We start from the raw sequence: 21,096 nt of genomic DNA, 5'->3' as shown, positions 1-21,096 counted from the left end.
TGATGAATAAATGAGGGAGGATGCAGGGGGAAAAGCAAGCAATAAGAATATGACTCCTGGAAAGGAATCATTCAGAAATCATCACTCGCAGGGACTTTAAACATTATCTTATAGAGTCCCTTCATGTTATAGCTGAAGAAATTCAGATCCGGAGCCATTAGGACAGTAGTGTAACTCTCGTGGCCAAATCTCCAAAGGCTTCAGTGTTACTAATTTGGGGAATACTCCGTTCTGTCAGGTACTAACAAACGAATAAAGATGAAAGAATATAAAACAAACCTGGGCTCATCCTTGACTCCTCACTTTATCTCATCTCCCATTTCCCATCTACCGGGGTACCTGGTGTCTCCACCCTCACGGTGCCCCCTACCCAGTTCAGCTTCCCTCCAAGCCCTTGCTGCTCTCCATGCATACGAGGCATACTCCCAGCTCAGTGCTCTTTCCTGTTCCCTCGCACTGGAGTGCTCTCCCTCCACAATACCTCTCAGCGCACACCCTCACCTTTCTCAAAGTTCATGGGCTCCAGGGGGCCCACCTACACCACTTCATCTGATACTGCAGCCTGCCCACCTCCAGCCGAGCCCCTTCCCCTGCACTCCGTTTTCTTTTTCCCATTGTCATCTTTTCACATACCACGTCGTTCACTTTATGGCTTATTGCTTACTACTTATTTCCTGTCTCCTTCTCCCTACTAAAACAGAAGTTTCATGAAGGGCAAAGAACTTTGTTTTTTCCGATGACCAAGTAGATACTCCATAATTTTTTTTTTAATGACAGACAATATGCTGGGCCTGGAAGTTGTGACCTCAGCCCAGGCAGGGACCTGAGGTAGTAATAACAATGGCCAACCCTGAACCCAGTACCCAGCTTGGAGAGTTTCATGAGAAAGCCCACTCATCCCCACTGACTGGACTTAACCAAGCCCCGATTTCTGCTCGCTTATTTGTGAACATTAACCTGATCTAATTTTTCTACCCTATATTTGCAAATCTCATTATCTTGTCACAGTTGCATTCCACTGTTCAGATAAAAGTGTGGTAAAGGATGAGGAAAATTAACTCCCCTTTTACAGGGAGGGAGAGAAAGAAGCAACAACAGACTATTTTTGGAAATTTCTCTGTGGGATCAGAAAGACTAAGGTAGGTCCCAGGCCTGCCGCTGGCTGTGTCGCGTGACCTTGGCAGAGTTTCTCAGCTTCTTGAGTTTCCCCATCTGCAAAATGGGGTCACCATCCATTTTTCATGTGGAGGTTTGATACTGAAATCGAGTAATAAACACGGAACACCTACCCCCGTGCTTGGCACACAGAGGCTCTGGTCAAAGGCTGGTCCCCTGCCCATGGTTACACGCCAACTCAGCCATGAAGGGAACCATTGGGTAGATATGGCCAGATGCCTCCTCAGACACAGATGGATCCTTGGTGATCCTGCCTCTTCACTCTTCCTTACTCATCATTCATTTATACAACAAATCTTTACTGAGCACCTACTGTGTGCCGGGCACTATTTTAGACTCAGAAGCTACAGCAGTGAGCAATATAGATAACACTCCTTGCCCTTATAAACTTATACTTTAACAGGTGGTAGTACATTAATTACATTATACTATAACAAAATAAATAATGGCCCAGTAGTTGGGTGATGAGTGCTCTGGAGAAAAATTAAGCAGGCAAAGGAAACAGAGTGTCAAGGGAAACAGCGGCAGAGGCCTCCCTGGGAAGGTCACATTTCAACCAAGACTTGAGAAAGGAGAGAGAGAGTGTGAGTGAGTGAGTGAGTGAGTGTAGAAATCCCGGTGGGCATGTTCCAGCACCAGCTACTGGCTTCCCTCTGTCCCTCTCCCCCATCCCATGGAAAACCTTCCACTTTGGACAGCAGTTCACCCCAAAGACCTCAGTGAATGGACAGACAGACGATTCAGTTTTTGAGTCCCTTTTGCTGGCTCCTCCCCTCCATCCTGCAGCTCTTCTTCCTGAGCACAAACTATCAGCAGTGGGCAGCCTCTGCCTTTCCTCCTCACAGCTCCAGAACATTTTCCAGACGTTAGCTCAGCAAGCGGAGTCCTCCTCCAACAGGTGGAGGGACAGGGCCCCTGGTGGTGGGACCTACCCAGAGGAAGGGGAGAGGGGCAGGGCCCGGTGCAGAGGGTAGCCTCCCAGGTAGCCTCCCTGCTGCAGCCCGCACGTGGTGGGACATGTCAGCCCCCCATCGCAGGACACAGCAAAATTCGCTCTCACAGAAGCCTGTGGAAGAAACTCTCAGAAAGAAATGCTTGTAAGAGTAACAGTGAAAACTTAACAAAAGACAAACAACAACAAAAAATTGCGATGTCTCTTACTTTCCCTTTTTGAATCAATAATGGCTTGAGCCCCTCAGCGGTGGACGTCCCCTCACCAACACGATCACAGTATCTAAATCAGTATGACTCCATCTGTCAGTAGTGAGAGACCAGTTCTCTGCCTCCACTCCATCACAGACCAGAACTCTTGCAAAACACAATAAAAAATGAATTTAAGAAGACATCAAGACCCCAAGTGTCTGTTAGAATCAAAAGCCACTCTGTCAGATTGCCATCAAAATTTCTGAACACTTTTAATGTCTGCTCTTAGCTTGTCCAGAAACAGCTGCTTGCAACCTGGCCCTGGTCCTTGGGCCTCACTTTGAACAGCCCTGAGCTTGGCAGTGCTCGCTGGCATTTAGACGTTAGATAGAGCAGGGCAGGCACCCGGTATAACCCTCAAGGGTCCCAGTGATACATAAAGCAGAGGACAGGGCTGCTTTAGGAAACAGCAGGTCAGAGGCCTGGTGATGTGATTGTCAAACATTATTTACTCTGCAGCCTGGCTAAAAAGAAATCTACCAAAATAAAGCCAGGCATGTCCACAGTAGCTGCAGAACAATAGTCAATCAGAACCACGCTGCCTCCAAGTGAGTCCGCAGTAAATGTACTCCAGCTTTAAAATTGACCCCTGGGGCAGGCTGGGGTGGGGGAGGTGGCCCGCTTTAAAGTAGTGACTTGTAATTTTCTTTTACATTTCACCGGCTGGATTACTTGTCAACACACAATTCTTTCCTATTCATCAGGCCTTCCACCTCTTCAACTCCAAAACAATAACTTTGAAAACTAGAAAATGACTATTCTGATACAGTGCCTAACACCTTAACACCTGAAAGAACAAAAAAAAAAAGAAGAAAAAAAAAAGAAAAGTAGTACATTTCAAAGCACTCAGAATAGAGGAGAAAAGTTCACACAATGCTTTTGACCAAAAATAACCCCCGTGACTCACACACATTCACCACAACAATCCATCAGGCAAGCACACGATGCCTGCTTATAATTTATCAGCTATGCAGCCTGTTTTGTCTCCGTGTTATTGAGAAGGATTCTGTGACCATCAGTTTAGAATGGCAGCACTATGTACAGGAAATGTCAGGGAAAAGGTGGCAGACGCTGGGAAGGATTTCACAAAGAAAGAAAACAAAACCAAGAGATTATTTCCTCCAAATCTCTGGGGCGCGGGGGAGCATAAATAGCAAAACATGAAACGGCTTAAAAAGAAGCCTCTTTTCCATATTCAGATCTAGCCAGGGCCGACATTAAAGGCTGACATTTTACCTCTGATTATAGTGGAACACTGAATATGATGGAAAATGTTGTAGAATCCATATACACTTAAGTCATTCTTTTTGGCTACATGTGGATCTATGAAAATTGGGATGGGGAAGGGAGGGAAGAGAGAGTTGATGAAAATACAGCCCGGAGACCCGAGGCTGACAGTGTATGACAGCTCTCCATTCTGACAGGCCTTCCCTTGTGGAGGAAGGGCTCACACCCAACTACAATGATGTCCACAGACGCATGTCACCAAGGCCAGTGCCTGCTGCAGAAAGGAGGAGGCTGCTGGAAATTCTCCCTGCACAGAGCTGAAGACTATGGCCCCTGACAGAGATCTGGGAGTTGAGAGGCCTGGGTACACCTGCCCCCAGACCTCCCCCCTCCCCGCCATCCCGCCTTTCTGCAGAAATCTCACCCAGGCAGATTCGTCCTGTGGGCCAGGGGAGCCCCTTCCTGCTTTCTTCAAGTCCAACTGCATCCTAAACACCTGCCTCTACCACTCCTTCAAGTCCCTGAGAAATAGCACAGAATGTATCAGGACAGTTTACACTCCGGATGCAATACATTTTTAAACATATAAAAAGAGATTTTGTTTAAAAAATGATACATCACACTTGGCAATGACAGCCATGGGCAAGGGCTCCTGCTTTCAACGATCAAGTAATCATCACTGGTTCACGAGGAGGAGACTGCAGGATACTCGTTGGAAGAACAAGCCCTAAATATTTGAGATGGGGAGAAAGGGATCCACAATATACCATTTTTCTCCCTGATGTGGGAAATGAAGAGATGGTTACAAGGGGATCAGAGGATGTCACTCAAAAATATGCCGCTTGGCCATAAGGATTATTTTGAGCTAAAGGCAATTGAGAGTCAACAGATACAGAGAGTTCTCTTTCTTCCCATTTCTGGCTAAAAGCAGGGCATACATTTCCTTCTGTGGGCATGTCCCATCCTCTCCACTTCCGGAAAGAGGAGCATGGCTCCAGGCACTGGAGACAGCGAGTTGGCACTGTCAGCACCTCTAAGTAAAATAACCCCCACCTTCCATCAGCTTCCGAGTATATATCTCCTCATCACTTTCCCACAACTGATCACCCTTCGAAGCCCAAACCCCTTCCTTCTGTTAGAATGGCGTGTCAACTCCCAAATCTAACCACGTCTCTGAGTTCCACTTATCTTCTGTGAACTCCCTTTTACATAAAATACTCACAAAATTATATGTTTTTTTTCTCCTGGTAGTTAAATTCACAGCCCCCCAAGCACTGAACCTAAGAGGGTGAAGAATAAAAAAATGAACAGAAAGTGATGAAAAGTTTAAGATCAACCTTCCAACCTGGCACTAGCCCAGACACTGGGAAGAGCCACCTGTCCTCACCCAGCGACCGGAAGGAACAGAAGGGTAAAGGGCAATGTGAGACCAATCCCTCCCTCCTCTGGAATCCCCGTAATTTACTAGATGACCATCATTCCCGTGAACTAGCCATGGAGCAGTTAACTCTCAGGCATAATGTAAAAAGGATGCCCTATCAGAAAGCCCTCTACCTTATTTCTCAGTTTGCTTACCTAGCAAAACTGGAACTCATAAGTGGGAGGGAAAAATCAGAGAGAGACAGAGAGACAGGTAAAACTGTGACCTAGGCACTTCCTCAAGGAGAGTGAGGAAAAAAAAGAACGTGAGAGAATAAAAGAGGCAGAGACCAGATTTAGAAAATGCTGCTCAACTACACGGTGTTAAGAAGTTCGGCACCCTGGACCCCTGAAACCCACACCTTCAGTAGGTGAAAGCATGACATTAAACAAAAATATGTAAGAAAAAAAAAGACAAAAAACATTGGATGAAACATCAAGCATACTCGAGAGGTGTGATTGATAGCAAATTTAATTGCAATTTCTACTTGGCTGCTTTGGTCTGTGGCTACTCCTGTGTTATAGTAATAAGGTGAAGCTTGTTTTGCTGAGCAAGGGCCCCTATTCATAGCAGCTGCCAAAGCGATGGCCTTGGCTGCAGCGACAGCTTTCTGTTTTACAAAACACAACCCCCCCCCCCCAGATTATTCCACGTGCATTTTTGGCTGCGCAGGGGGCCCTCAGTGGCCTCCTCCCCCCTCATAATCTCAAAACACACACTTGCGAGGGCATTTCCAGTCTACAGGCAAACAGGTTTGGGAGGTTGCTATTTAAATACATGTTTGCTTAATCTTGGCTATTAGGATTATGCATCTGCCACTCAGTGGCTCCCTTAACAGCTCCCAAGCTCTTTAGACCTGTGGAGCCTAAATTTCCTCATCTGTAAATTGGGGGGCGCTCTCACCTTCCTTACAAAATTGTTGCAAGGATTCAAAGGGTTTATAGCAATTGGCACGAAGGCTCGGTAGGAAGTTACAGTTATGTTTTGGGAGGCTTCCCACAGGCTGGACCCTGGAAGTCTTCCCCGGATGCTGTATTGTTCAAAGTGGCAAGAAAGAAACATCTCAGAGCACTCGAAATCTTTGGAGGCAGTTTTGGGTTTTGAGCCTCAAACCAGGACACAGATACGAAGTTGCTCTGATCCGCATCATTGAGGACTAAGAGAAGATTGGCCGAGAAGGTTTTGCTACTGAAGTAAAATGCTCCCCTCCACTCCCACCTCACAAAGAGCCACACTATGCTCTGGTTTCTCCAGGGTTGTCATCTTGGTGCATGCCACTGTCTAACTAAGCTGTTACTTTCAAAGATTTTATATATTTAGTTTTGAGAAAGGGGAAGGGGTGAGACAGACAGGAAGAGAAACATGGATGTGTGAGAGAAACATCAGTCAGTTACTTCTTGCATATATACACTCCAACCGGGGGTCAGCCAGTAACTCAGGCATGTGCCCTGACTGGGAATCAAACCTGCGACCGTTCAGTTTGCGGGAGGACGCTCAACCCACTAAGCCACACTGATCAGTGAAAGCCATCACCTTTTAAGGGAAGAAAGCAAAGGCTCCCTCCTGGTCCAGGAGGAATGCCTCCTGTGGTTTCTCAGCTCGAAATCATAAATGGAAGAGACAAAGATGCAGCTGATTATTTGTTCAAGGAGAAATTTTTGTGAGAAAAATGTGCTTGCTATGATCCCCCCAAATCCCACTTTATAAAAAGATTAACCCAAGATCTTCATTTCAATTCCTCTCTTTGTCTCCTTTGGAGAGGCGGCTTGGTTAGCACAACAAAAATATTTAAAGGATCGTCAGAGACCCTTTGGTGAGAGGGGCTCGGTGTGCAGCTCTGCCTGCAGTGTCAAGAAGAAACTGTCACTGCAATGTCCCACCAGAAGCTATTAGCACGGCACTGCTGTCACGATCTCTTCATGGCTTCTTTAACGGGTGATTTGCCATTGGAAATTGAGTTGTCTTTAAAAGGATTCTAAGTTCTGAAAGAAAGCCTCGACAACTATATTTCTAGAACCACAACCATGAAAGTTCTGGGCTGTCCTCTGAGGAAGAGACAAAAAAAAAGAAAAGGCAGGAAGAAATTATGGCCAGGTGTTGTTTACCACAGGAAAGGACGCTGGCTTAGGTAAAAATTCCTAGGTCCAGTCCTGGTTATCCACCACTCTGAAGCAGTGGGCTTTGAATAAAGCATTTAATCTTTGGACTTGCAGAATGGGTTGGATTAAATATTGAGTATGCTTCCTCTCTACTCAAACTTCCAAGAATCGGATGCAGAACCAAAACACCTGAACTCACCCTGAACCACAAGTGAGGAGATTTCTAGTCCTGCTCTGTCAACATGCAATGTGACCTTGGACGAGTCACAGGAAAAATAAAAATAGCCATTTTTTTTCACTGTCCATGGAGCACTCACCAAGTATAAGGAAGTCAGCACTGGAAGCATTATACCAATTCCTCATAAGAACTTTACAAATATGTCTCATTATTATGTTCATTTTGAAGAGAAGGAAATTGAGTCTCAGATAGGTTACACAAGATCACCCAGCCAGCAAGTGGTTGGGTCAAATTCGAATCCATGATGCCCATAATGCGCCCTTGAGACTTTACGCGAGACAACTTGCCAGTGTGACCTCAGAAGATAGTTGGGGGATTACTTCCTTCCATCCATCCATCCATCCAGCCAGCCAGCCAGCCATGCATGCACAGACAGGCTCTGGGAAAAAAGCACAAAGCACTACAAAGACGGAGGGTGTGGTATTGTTTCCACTGATATCAGAGAAGAACCCTCAATACATTTAGAGCGGTGGCTCTTAAGTGCAGTCCCAGGAGCCCCAAGGGTCCATGAACAGGCTGCAGGCAATGGGTGAATCCAGGAAAATGAATGCAAAACTGTTTGTGGGCATGTATGTGTCCCATTTCTGGAGCAAAGGCTCATGGTTTGCACTGTATTCTCAAAGATATCTCTGATTCTCAAGAGTCTGTGAACCACCAGTCCAGAAAAATGGAACTGAAAACACCCTACTAGCAATATCTCATTTGCTCCTCATAGCCACACTATGCGGCGGGTACCACTTTCTGCCAACTGATGGATGAGAAAGCTGAGACTCAGACACCCAAAGCAACCTTCCCAAGGCCACACAGTTAGTTTGATGGGTACCACTGCTGGCTCCCTCATAGCTCTTGCATCCCTGGTGCTTAATCTAAGGCAATTAATGTAGTGCTCTCCCGGTGAATGCCAGAATACCAGGAAGAGGAATATGTCCAACAATCTCCCAGTTAGATGGGGTGGGAGGAAGACTTATATTTCAGGGCTGGGTTTTCTGTCTCTCCTGCTTAGAGGAACCAGCCTTAGAAGAAAACTTACACAAAGTTCAAGAGGAAGTTGACATTAAAATTGGCACAGTGATGGAGTGGTGAGATAAAATGCAGGACACCCAGGTCAACTCGAATTTCAGACAAACAATGAATAATGTTTAGCATAGGTATGTCCCTAATAATGCCAGGAACATACCTGTATACTGAAAAATTATTCACTGTCTACCTAGAATTCAGATCAATCTGAGTGTCCTGTATTTTTATTTGCTAACTGGGGCATAGTGGAGACAATGAGTACATGATGACTATACAGCATCTGAAGCCTGTGCTACCTCTGAACTTTTGGTTGTGTGAGGTCATTGATTCCCATGTTGTTGAAACTGTTCAGATTTCTGTCACCTGCACCCCAATGCATGCAATCTCATGCAGCAAGTCAGCGGTTCCAACCCCAGCAGGCAGGGTGCAGAATGCAAGCTCACAGCACCGTACTAAGTCTGGCGGGACAGAAACTCAATGTCACATTAAAGCCATATTAAAATCTGCAAAGCCAGTGTTTAGGACACTGAACTTGTTTGTTTGGGGGGGGGTTGTTTGTTTGTTTGTTTTTAGAGCTGGAACAATGCAGCTTGACAGACTTACTGGAATTCATCAGATTCTCCTCAGCCAAGGTAAAACTTTCATCGGAGTCATGGAACGTGAATTCATTTACACTGTAAAACTCCTTCATGAACACTAACAAATTCCAAAATCATGGCAAGGATGACTGCTCACAGCCACCAAAACCACAAAAACAAAAGCCCCTAGTAATGCCAGATTAAGGATCCCAATTTTTAGACATTAATAATAAATTTCCGTGTAATTTTGTTTAGAAAATAAATCAATTGGCTCCATAGAAAACTGTGACTTTAGATCAGACCTGAAGCATTGTGAAGTAATCAAATAAAATAGCAAGGAGATTATGGGAGAGAGTAGAACCGAATGACTGAATGGTGAGCACAGGACTGAATTGCTATTTAAGGGTAAACGTGTATGTGTGTGTGTGTGTGTTGGGCATATCATTAACACTGCATTAAAAATCACAAGGTAATGAACCCAAGGGGTTTATATGCAGTGCCAGGTATATGATCAATGAACAAAAACAGGAGGTTGAATTAGCCATTACAGTTTCGAAGAGACCAAACAAATCTGTCCTTATTTGCATCCAGCAGCTTTCACGCTCTCCTCTGCTGCAGACCTCCCATAACAGAACACATGGCATTAACATCACCGTCATCTGGGCTCCCTTCATACCCATAAAAGGCTGTACTCCAAGGTATGTCAGTACAGAACAACGGTGAAGTTAAGGAAAGTTCCCACAAAGATATCTTTGGAAAAAGCAGTATGTATGTATGTATGTATGTATGTATGCAACTGTATTAAAAGAAATTTGATGTATAATATTCCTGGACATGACAATATGAAAATGTTAACTATCCCCAAATTAATCTATAAAGTTAAAAAGCCCTGAATGAAAATACCAACAGGCAGGGGTTTTGGTGGGGGTTGGGAGGATTTTATCAGGAGGACCTAATAAAATGTTTGTAAGTGTATCTTCCTGAAAAGGATGAGCAAAGGAAAGGAAATGAGTCTGAACTGATGCTAAAAGCACTATGAAGTAGAGCCAGAACAATGTGGTACAACCACAGGACTACAGAGAATGCACAGAGGAGCCGAGCAGGAAGTCCAGAAACAGATCCGTGTATATGTACAAGGATTTGTTCGTGGAGAAAGTGGGCGTCTGAAATCTGCAGGGAAACACTGAACTTGTCAATGAACACTATTGGCTACCTTGGGAGAAAAGAACATTAAGTGGCTTGTGAGTTTTGCTGGTCAGATGCCTTTGAAAGTCTGAAGTGCTAGATGTCCACCAATAGACGACTGGGTAAAGAAGATGTAGTACATGTACACAGTGCATTATTTCTTAGGAATATGAAAAAGTCAGAACCTCACCATCTGCAACAACACGGATGGGCACAGGGGGTATTACGCTAAGTGAAATAAGTCAGGATGAGAAAGCCAAGTATGTGATTTCACTTACATGTGGAATCCAAAAATACAAACCAAATGAACAAACAAACCAAAACAAAAACAGACTCATAGGGACGGAGACCAAACTGAGGGTTGCCAGAGGGGACAGGGCTGGGGAGAAGTACCAACTTCTAGTTATGAAGTCAGCAAGTCATGGGAAGGCAGTGTGCCGCCCAGGGCGTACAGTCAATAATACCACAGTAACTTTGTGTGGACGGTGAGTCCGAGACGTACTGTGGCGGTCACATCGTAAGGTATGCACATGTTCACTCCCTGCACCTGATGCTAACTAGAGTATAAAGTACAAATAAAATACAAAATTTTAAACATGTCTGAAGTGGCAGAAGATAAACAGTAGAAGAGTACCATCCATGGAAGAGTAAGCTGAAGCGCTATAACCATGAACCCTCAACTCACTCACGGTTTCCCAACAGTATTCCCAACAAAGAAGGGCAACGTGGTCACCTGGGGTGTCCTCTTCCACCCTGTTGGACTTCACCGGGCTTCCTTCACCCTTCACCCCACCCCATCCCCTCGTTGCAGTCAGAATTTCCCGACCGCCCACTCCCTCCAGAAGTACAGAAGGATTCTGCAAAATGAAAGATTTCTCTATACATTCTGGAACTCGCTGATCTCCCCAACTGTTGCAAGGAACCAAGGCAAACAATTTAAGAATTATCCAAGAGCAGGAATAAGTCTTACCTGTTTCCTCTTTTCAGGGGGAAGTGACGGATCTCCATCCTACAAAGAAACAAATGCTACATTTTAGTTAAAAAAAAGTGTGCTTAGATTCAGACCCTCCTAACTCCCACCCCCTGCAACCAGAAATATGCTGGACCAAGCTCAAATACACTTATAAAAAATGAACTGTAAACTGAACCAGACTTGTTTTGGAAAAGCCTCTAAGGCACAGGTGCCAAACACAAGGCCTGTGGGCCAAGTCCGGCCCTCCACCTTGTTTCTACCCGGCGGCAGCGCCGAGTTCCTTGTCCCTAGTTAGGGAGTAGTTACATTTCTACAGTCCTAAAATTACATTCGGCCCTTTGAAGGCAACTGCAAGGCTGATGTGCAACCCCCCCCCCCCGTGAAAATGAGTTTGACACCCCTGCTCTAAGAAATAAGTTCCAATTAGGACCAAACCTACATATTTTCTCCAACTATGTGAACCAGCCCTGGCTGGTGTGGCTCAGCTGGTTGGAGCATGACTCCTAAAAATGAAAGGTCGCCTGTTTGATTCCTGGTCAGAGCCCATGCCTAGGTTGTAGCTTTGATCTCTGGTATCGATGTTTCTCTCTCTCTTTCTCCCTTCCCCTCTCTCTCACATGAAAATAACAACAACAAAAACCCTTAAAAATAAAATAAAAATAAAACTATTGAACTGAAAAACAATACAACTAGATTTATCAAAATTATTTTTGAGCAGAGCCAAACTTATATTTCATTTTGTCTGAGTTGAGTTCCTTTTTAAACAGTTAGACCACTTGAGTTTTCTCTGTGAATAGAATAATTTGAGGAGTGTGGAAAGGCTATGATCAAAATAAAATTAACTGAGAACTTCCAGTCCTATCAGACTTTTTGTCTTAAAAGGATTCAGTTCTCTCCCTTGTGGGTGATCTAGGAATACAAATACTCTGGAGAATGAGCAAATGCTACATGAGCAAGTGCACTGCTATCTGATACTGTCCAAATATCCATCAACATTACTTTAACCTGAGGAATCTGTGACTCTGTTTCTGGTCCAGGGCAGCGCAGTAATCCTAGCACAGGCGGCTCAATGTTAGCAACAGTGCCCGCGCTTAAAAAGGAGGCTGTGTCCATGAGAAATAAAAAGGAGCAAGAATCCAAACTAGCGCTGTGCTGTCGGTTTCCTCCATTTCCGTGTAAAATGTATCCTTAAAAACCTTGCTCTATGAAACCCTAGAGAGAACCTAAATGCTCATGATAAAAGTTTAAAAATTGTGGAAATATTACTAATCAACTGTTTTTAAAAAAGAACTAAATTTGGATGTGTGACCTCGAGAGACGTCCAAAACAAAGTGTGGAATGAAAAGAGCAAGTTTTACAAGCACATGCACGCACTGCTATCCAACAGCGCTCTGGAGCCGTGGGAACATCCTACGGCCGACCCAGGAGCCCCCACGAAACGTTCCACAGCAACGCAACTTAACACAGTCGCCACCAGCCAGCCGCCGACGCCCACTGAGCCCATGAAACGGGATGCAACTGAAGACCCGAGTTTTCCATTCTATTTCATTCTAATTAATTTAAAATGGGACTTAAATAACCACATGTGGTTTCTGTATTAGACAGGGCAGATTTGTAACACAAGTGTTCTTAAAAAACACTCCATATGAACAAATTAATAAGTAAACAGGCACACAAACACATACACACGTGTGCATGTTTCACAGGTGCCCGTGCGGGCAGTGTGGGGGGACGTACACATGACTAGCCCATGGAACTGGGTTGTGGAGGAAATAGGGATGATGACTTTCACTTCTTAATTTTTCCGCTTTGGAATTGTTTAAATTCAATCCTTTTCTGAAGAAAGAGCATGTTAAAACGCCTTCTTTCTATCTTAACGAGGGACCAGGAACGTCACTGTGATGTGATACGTACAATCAGCTCTCGGTATTTCTTCTTCAGGGACTGGTGGCGTTCCCGAAGCTGATTGGCCATGAGTTTGTACTGGTCCCGTTCCTGCTGGCATGTGTCCAGCTCCTTGGAGAGGATCAGCAGGGCTTCCTTCTTACTCTCCAGCTTCCTTTTGCACACCAGGTACTGCAAAATAAATCCAAGTGACTGTCGGTCAAAACGTCAGCGGGCCTGCGTGTAACACACCCTGCGGGCTGGTTTTTCATTTTGTTCTGTTGCTTTTTCTGTTTTCAGAGAGCGTATACCCAGAGACATCTGCCAGTAACTGACACACGCACTGAAAGGCTGCACAGTGCCTGACCTACTTCCCTCAAGACAGAACCAAAGTCTGGATGTTCGTGAACTCTGGCAAACTGGGGCTGATAAAACCATTTCATTGACAAATAGGTAAAATAGTGGAACACTTTTCAGGAGCTATATAGCCGAATAAATAGATAGCTGGGCCCCAATTTTGTTTAAAAAGGATGTATATATCCAGATAAGATTATGCAAAATTTTCTTTAAATTTTGCAAAATGATAGACACAGAAAGACATTTAATAACACATTTGTACTTTACTAACAATTATCGTTTGGTAGCATATTTATTGGCATGCTTTTAAAATTTTACCCTTTTTGCTTTTCTGCATTTTCTGCATTTTCTAGAACAAACCCATATGGCTTTTATAATTTAAAAAACACAAAAATGTTCTTAAAAATAATTTAGTTGAACCATAGATCTCTGCAATATTTTGCCCCTGTCCAGGCGGCAGCGGACACTCTCCCTTGAGAATCGTCATTCACCAGCTTGGCCAAGATTTGTACAACTTCTGTGTCCACAGTGCGCCCCCCCCCCCAATTTTATGAGCTCAGTATTTTAGCCACATTTTGAATTATCCCCAAACATTCAGATGTACCTTCTGGGAACTCTTTGCCCCTCCTTCTCCCTACCTCCCTGCCTACCTCACACCACCCTCCCCCCACAATCATCCGCCGCATGGGCCAGGGCGAGCCTGAGCGGGACTTCTTCATTTCTATTGGCCACGCTGCGCAGTCTGGTGCTGCTCACATGTGTGAAACGTGACACGAAGTACCTTTTGAATTTGCCCCATAAAAGACCAAATTCAGAGCATTCATGAAAACAATTTATAGTTTCATTATACACTCTGACACGAGCACTTTGTCATTGCGGACGCCCGCACAAAGCAGAGAGAATCAGCACCCCCGTGCCGTTTGCCCAGTGCTCTTTCAGGGACAAAAAGTATTACTCATATACAGTGCTTGCTTGGAACTGACTTTGTTAAGTTCCATTTCAAATAAATGAAAGGGGAAAAAGAGAGTTTTGTGCATTAGCCCAATTTTTCCCCCTTAAAAAAAAAAATAATTGCTTAGCTTCCAAAACAAAGGGGAAAGAAAAGCCATTCTGAGACGGATTTGTGTTCTCAGAGAGGACACTTCCACCTTGGATGAATCTTATCCCTGGCAGTAATGAGGTTGGAGCCCTGCCTTAAAACGTCCTGGATTTTAAGACTTTGACATCATCTTCATGGAGGCAAAATGGTTCGGTTGCCACAGTGATTTCTCGAGAGTAAAATCCCCAGTGAGTAAATATCAAAGGCAAGTGGCTCAGAAACCTCAGCTACCATGTCCTAAGGGAGGTATTGAGACTTCACAGGAAAAAAAATACCGTTTACACACAATTGAACAGACCTGCCCTTGTGCCTGAAGTTCCTTGCCCTTAATCAGCAGCCTCCATTGTCAGGGCTATTAGTATTGTCCCTTCAGTTTATCAGATCCAAGCAGGAAGCCCCAAAGATACTTGGTGTCTTCTGCCTTTGGGGAAGAAAACCCCAGTGGCGTGGAGACATTGTAAGGGGGAGTGGACAAGTTGAGTTGTAACATCCGGTCTACTGACAGAGAACAGGTCAGGGCCACCACTACCTGCAGAGTGCAAATTCAAGTTCCCCGATCTTGAACTGTGGTCCCTTAGGATCCAAGAGAGAAGCCATTCCTCTCCCAGGGCCTGGTCCAAATGAGGCCTTGGAAGTGGTGTACCCTTCCCGTGGGTCTAAGGTACCTGGCAGAAACCAGGCACAGAGCCTCTGCCAAGACCTGGGGACCAGGATCAGAGGAGCAGGATCGCTGCAGTCCAGTTCCCCTCGGGGCATGGAAAACAGGACAATTATGACTCCACTGAAGGGCAAGAAAGCGAATGCATTCTGTGTAGAAGATGAAGCCACTCCACAAAAGGCCGTCTTTAGACAGCCGCTGCTGGGTCGCTCTTTTGTTTGCTCTCTATGGTCTAGAACAGTGAATTTCAAAAACTGTATCCCACCTCAATTATTTCTATCATCAAAACACATCTTAGGCTGAAACCTCATTTCCAAAACAGCTCAAAGTGGTGCTGCCCTGGCTGGAGGTGGGATGCCTCCCCTTAGCCCCCATGCCTGGTGTGGCCACATCAACAAGGAGCCCTGGAAAACACTGCTCTGCATCACCTTGGGATGCTGGTGAAAATGCAGATTCCACGGTGGCTGGTGTGGCTCAGTAGATTGAGTGTTGGCCTGTGAACCAAGGGGTCAGTGGTTCAATTCCCAGTCAGGGCACATGCCTGGGTTACAGGCCAGGTCCCCAGCTGGGGGTGTGGAAGAAGCAACCAATCAATATATCTCGCACACATCAGTATTTCTCTCCCTCTCATTCTCCCTTCCCTCCCCTCTCACTAAAAATAAATAAATAACATATTTTTTAAGAATGTAGATTCCTGGGCCCTTGCCCAGACCCACTAAATCGGAGTCTCTGGTGACTGACTCAGGAATTTTCAGTTAGCACATGGCACAGGTGATCCTCATGCCCATCTACACTTCATGGTGTCTCAGAAGTTAGAACCAGCTACAGTAGTTTGGAAGGACTGAGAGGCCAGCAGCAATCCACAAGTTCAGGACCACGGAGTGGTCTCAGAATCGTTCTGGGGGTGTCTGTGCCATCTTCTGGTGAAACCAGCACAAGCATCACCCTAATAGCTATTGATGTTGATGTACCCCCTATGGTCATTGCAGCATTGTTGGCAATAGCCCAGACATGGAATAAAGCAAAGTGTGCATCAAGTGAAGACAGGATAAAGAAGGTGCGGTGCGCGGACACCGTGGAACACCACTCAGCCATGCGAAAGATGGACCGTTGCCATTTTCGACAACATGGACAGGTCTCCAGGACATTCTCCTAAGTGAAACAAGTGAGATGGGAAAGGACAAAAATCACGTGATTTCACTCATATGTGAGACTATATAACAAAAAAGTAACAAACAAACTAACAAAACAAACAAAAGAAGTCACACATGTAGAAAACAGAATCGTGGTTACCAGAAGGAAAGGGGGGTGGGGAGGGGTGAAATGGGTAAAGGGGTCAAATACACAGTGACAGAAGGAAGCTAGACAGAAGGAAGCTATACTGTCATGAGCCCACGACAGTATACAGACATCAAATTGTATACCTAAAATTTCGATAATGTTACTAACCAATGCTATCTCACTAAAACCCAAGTATAAACATGAACTATATATTACTGATCTGTCCAAACATCCTATAAATGCAGAGTCTCAATAAAATGGCAATAGGAACCTCTGGGCGGTGTGTGTTGGTGGGTTCTGGGGGAGGGGATGGCATTTCTCACTCTCATCCTACGGTGATGATGGGATAGTCCCTGCGATGGTGGCTGTTAGCCTGTCCCACTTCTTATCTCACGAACTGGAAATAAACAACAAAAACCTGGAAGGAAAGAAAAAAGACGCTGAAGATCCTGCTGTTGGAGATCTAACCAACCAGCAAATTCAGGAGTTTGCCCCTGGGCCAAAAATAGCACGAAAAGCCAGGCCAGCCAAGTGTGTGGGATGTCTCTGCTCCTAAAGGAGGATGACTAGGTATGGATGTTGGAGGAGGTGGACAGCAGAAAATCACCAGGTGGGGCAGGAGGCCTCCATCTAGATGTAGGTCTAACAGTGAGCTAATCATAAACTATTGGGACCCTGGGGAAACCACAGAACACAAGGAACACAGCAAGCACACACTGCCTGGGCCTCAGTTTCCACATTTGGAGTATGAGGGGTGTTCCCAGGGTGCCCTCCAACTTGAGGAACCCATAATTTTAACACTAGCACCCCATATCACTGGGGATGAAGGGTGTGAGGGAAAACACTGGGGTGAAGGGCTCTGGTCTGGGAGGTATGACTCCCCTGAAGCACCCAAAAATTGCTTCCTCTGCCATGTCTAGGACAGACCAGCTCCATGATTCTGAAAGATCATCTATGACAGTGGCATTGCCAGAATCTCTACACAGCAGGGGCTTAAGCCGCCTGGTTGGAAGGGACACTGGAGCTGTGTTTACAAGAGTGAAAAAAGGGTGAATGTCTATGTGGTCAACCCGAGTGCCTCTTCTCCAACATTTCCAGGTCCCCTTGACTTCCAGACAACAGAGGAAGGACTGTCCTTCCCCGCTTCTTTGAAGGCAAAGCCATGTAACTTGCTTTACCCAATAAAATGGGACTGGAAGGGACGAGAGAAACATCCAGGGTGGAAGCACTTAAGAGTCAAGCTTTCTCCTCCCCTGTTGCTAGGTGAGCATGTGTTGCTATGGAGGTGCCATAGGAACAAATCAGCCTAGAGAATGGAGCCAACATAGACAAACTGCCCTGGAGAGTCATTTGGGTCCATGGAGAAATCTGTGCAATCCACAAATAAACGTTCACAGTGTGAAGTTTCAGAGGTTTGCGGGGGGAGGCGGGGATGTTTGTTACCAGAGCATAACTGAGACCATCCTGACTGAACAGACCCCATCAAAGAATGGGAAATGGTGGAGGTTGTATTTGCTCTTGCTCTGTGCTTCTGGCTAGGATTAACATTTTCACCATCACTATCAACAACAAAAAAACCAAAGTCTGGTGACAAATGCTTTCCATGTATGATCACATTTAGTCTTCACAAGAACACAGTGAGGTTACGATGTTATTACCTTCATTTTCTAAATACAAATGTGGAGCTTAAATGGAAGAGTTTATGTAATGTGCCAAGGGGTTGGCAGAGCCAGAACTCGAACCCAGATCTTTTCAGAGCCAACCTTGTGAAACCCCAATTCCTGACACACTAGGCATTCTGTGCCTCGTCCCCACACACACCCAGAAGAAACTCAGAATGTTCCCAATGTTGGTTACTACCTTGAGCTGTATTTCCAGCACAAGAAAGCTAAGAAAGGGCAATTTTGCATTTGGCTATGTTTTAGACCTAGGACAAATGGGTCAAACATTTATTTATCTTTTCACCCAACCCCCTCACCTCTAAAACTAGTGGGCCTGCCTCTCCTTTCCTCAGATGCAAGGCCTGAAGGAAGAAGGGGAAAAAACAAAAAAAATCCACAAGCGTCTCTCCCTTCTGCTCCTCATGAGGCAGCCAAACGGAGGCAATGAGGTCTCCATCCACTTGTGGGAAGTGGGATAAGATGAGAGAGGGGGCCTCAAGGAGAACTAGAGGGCTCTTTTCTCAAAAGCGGCTGGGTCGTAACAGGGGGTTTCTATAAGCTGTAGTCGGCCTCCATTATTCATTCAACAATTATTTTCTGGGTGCCTCCCACGTGTGAGGCATTGAGCCAAGCACTGGTATCCTAAAGGGACAAATGTTCCCGTTGATTTTGAAAAGGAAAAACATGAAGCCGGGAAAACAAAATTTTACTTCCACAATCCCTGATGGATTTTTGGGAAACCCCCAAATTTCTAAAAACTTGCAAATGCATTCACATCCTGTTAATGACCTCAGCTGATGTGAGGCTGTTTCTGGTCATTTCGCCACTGAGTATGAATATTCATGCATTCGCTGAAGTCAAATCAATGTGTTTCAGTATGCGCTCTGCCTACGCCTCTACCGGGGGTGATACAAGATATACAGTGTGCTTATTGCATTTCCTTTAAAATGCCAACAATTCCTGCAGCTGAAACATTTGGGGTCCAGGGATTCTGGACAGGGAACCTAACTTCTATTTGAAAGTCACCCTTGCAAATGTCTACATAGTCTCAATGGTATATGTAGGACTAAAATCAGGACTTTCTCACACAGCAATTGCCCCAAATCTAAGCACTTATTAGATTTTGAATTCCTCACGTAGTCCAGGAAAAACTAAAAGCACTCTCCAGGCAGTAAATGTTCAAGCTGCCATAATGCTAAATTGCTGTTCCCACAGCCTCCTAATTTCTTTCATCTTTGGGGTTAGTACGGATGCTGGAGCAGGGAAAACCTCACAGATGACCCAAGTGACTGGCAAAGAACAAGGTTCCTGGCTGCCAGCATGTTCCATAACAGTGTTTTCCAAACTGTGGGGCACGATACGTTAGTCTGGGCAGTGAAATCAATTCAGTTGCAGAACCTCACTTTCTTTAAAAAAAAAAAAAAGTTACAGAATGGAACAGAAAACCTCTGCATGAGTCCCGTGCAGTAAGGGTAAGTATTGCTTCATGGAACTTTTTCTGGATATGTGTGTGAGAAAAAATACATATATGTGCATATTTTTATGCATTTATTGTGGACTGTCATTTAAAAAGTTTGAAAGCTACTATTCTATAAGGAACCACTCTGTACATTTTTCATTCAGGCAGTAAATATTTAGTGAAAGGCACCAAGAGAGCCAAGAGTGCGGCTGGTGGGTGGGTAGTAGGCAGAGAGGAAAAGCTACAGGGAAGAGATGATGCTTGGAGTGAGTTTTGAGTGATGACTAGGTATAAAAGGCACCAAATAAAGGCCATTATGTGATAGAAATAATTCGCCATTTCTTTGGGATTGAGGCACAACTCTGATTAATTAATACCTGCTCAACCCACCTCACTGAATCTACTGTGAGCTTGAAATAAAGGTGAAATGCTAAACTTTGGCTGTGTAAACTTTTTCAAAATTAAAGATGCTATTTTCATAGCATTTACAGCATACAAAACACTGTCATAGACACTCTCATTTTCTAGTCAACACTATATGACAAGTGGGACAAAAACTTCTTCCTATTTTACTGACAAAATAGATGAATTGCCTTTCTCAGAGTCACATAACTAACAACTGTCATCTCACACTAGGACTCCTGCCTATGAATTCCAGGCTCTTTTCACTATTCCGTAATGGTACCAAATAAGTTATTAGCGGTTCCACACATCACCTCTCCTGAGGCCAATCATATTTTTTAACAAGATGCTCTTGGAGATAATTGTGGAACTGAAAGCCATGCAGTTTAATCCATGGTATTTCCAGACCCTGTGTGGAAAACTGGCAACCCCGAGGGGACCTTTTCAATCTGACTCCAGGGGCAGCGGCTGAGGGGCAAGAAGCCCCTTGTGGATTTGCTCAGTGATCGGCCACCTCCACACCCCTGAGACTTCAGGCTGGCTGAGTGGATGACAGGCTCGCCACACTGGGGTCTTCACCAGATGAATCACAGATATGAGACACTATTTTTCAAAGAGAACTTGCGCCTGCAGCTGTGGCAGTTGTGACAAGGGCCCTAGCCCTTGTCTTCTGGCTAACTCTAATCCCACCATGACCCCCACCCCATTCGAAGGGATCTCATTCAATCCAATGGTTTTCACAGTCATCTCTGTGCCAGTCTCACCAGCTCAGCCCTGTCACCCACACGCCTTCCTCTGATGCCCAGCTGTGCATGCCTATCTGAGCGTCTGAGAGGTATCTTACACTGAGCCCTTGGTCTCCCCTTGCACCTGCCCCTCCCCAAGTCTTCCCTGTTGGTAAATGGTGCAAACCACATTCAGTTTTCCATGGAAACATTGCGGTCATCCTTGCCTCTTCTCCTTCTCTCCCAGCCCTCATTTAATCCATCAGCGAATCCTATGGGCATTACCTTCACGAGATACATCAAATTAGAATACTACTCACCCACTTCCACCACAATCACCCTCATTCAAACCACCATCACCTCTTGATTGGACTGTGGCCCTAGCCTCCTGCTTCCACCTCCTGCCTCTGCCCACCTACCAGAAAGATGAAAACAGATGGCAGCATGTGGTAGC

At 45.1% G+C, this 21,096-nt stretch overlaps 1 protein-coding gene across 2 annotated transcripts in view; it reads right to left on the bottom strand.

Annotated features, from left to right (window-relative positions):
* The window catches only part of CCDC149 (coiled-coil domain containing 149), a 98,234-nt gene that overhangs the window by 50,541 nt on the left and 26,597 nt on the right, over positions 1-21,096 (bottom strand). Inside the window, exons 1-3 of one of the 2 annotated variants that reach the window (XM_024573742.4) lie at positions 16,667-17,035; positions 13,031-13,192; positions 11,114-11,152 (exon numbers count right to left, since the gene is read on the bottom strand). In XM_024573742.4, the coding sequence (XP_024429510.3) occupies positions 11,114-11,152; positions 13,031-13,192; positions 16,667-16,711 (246 nt within the window). In that variant the 5' untranslated portion in view covers positions 16,712-17,035. Of the gene's footprint in view, positions 1-11,113; positions 11,153-13,030; positions 13,193-16,666; positions 17,036-21,096 lie in introns of those variants that run through there. The other variant, XM_053923390.1, reaches the window with a different exon arrangement.

The sequence above is a fragment of the Desmodus rotundus genome, chromosome 4 (assembly GCF_022682495.2).
Source record: "Desmodus rotundus isolate HL8 chromosome 4, HLdesRot8A.1, whole genome shotgun sequence".
Classification (NCBI taxonomy): domain Eukaryota; kingdom Metazoa; phylum Chordata; class Mammalia; order Chiroptera; family Phyllostomidae; genus Desmodus; species Desmodus rotundus.
This window is presented reverse-complemented; position numbering and strand designations above follow the sequence as displayed.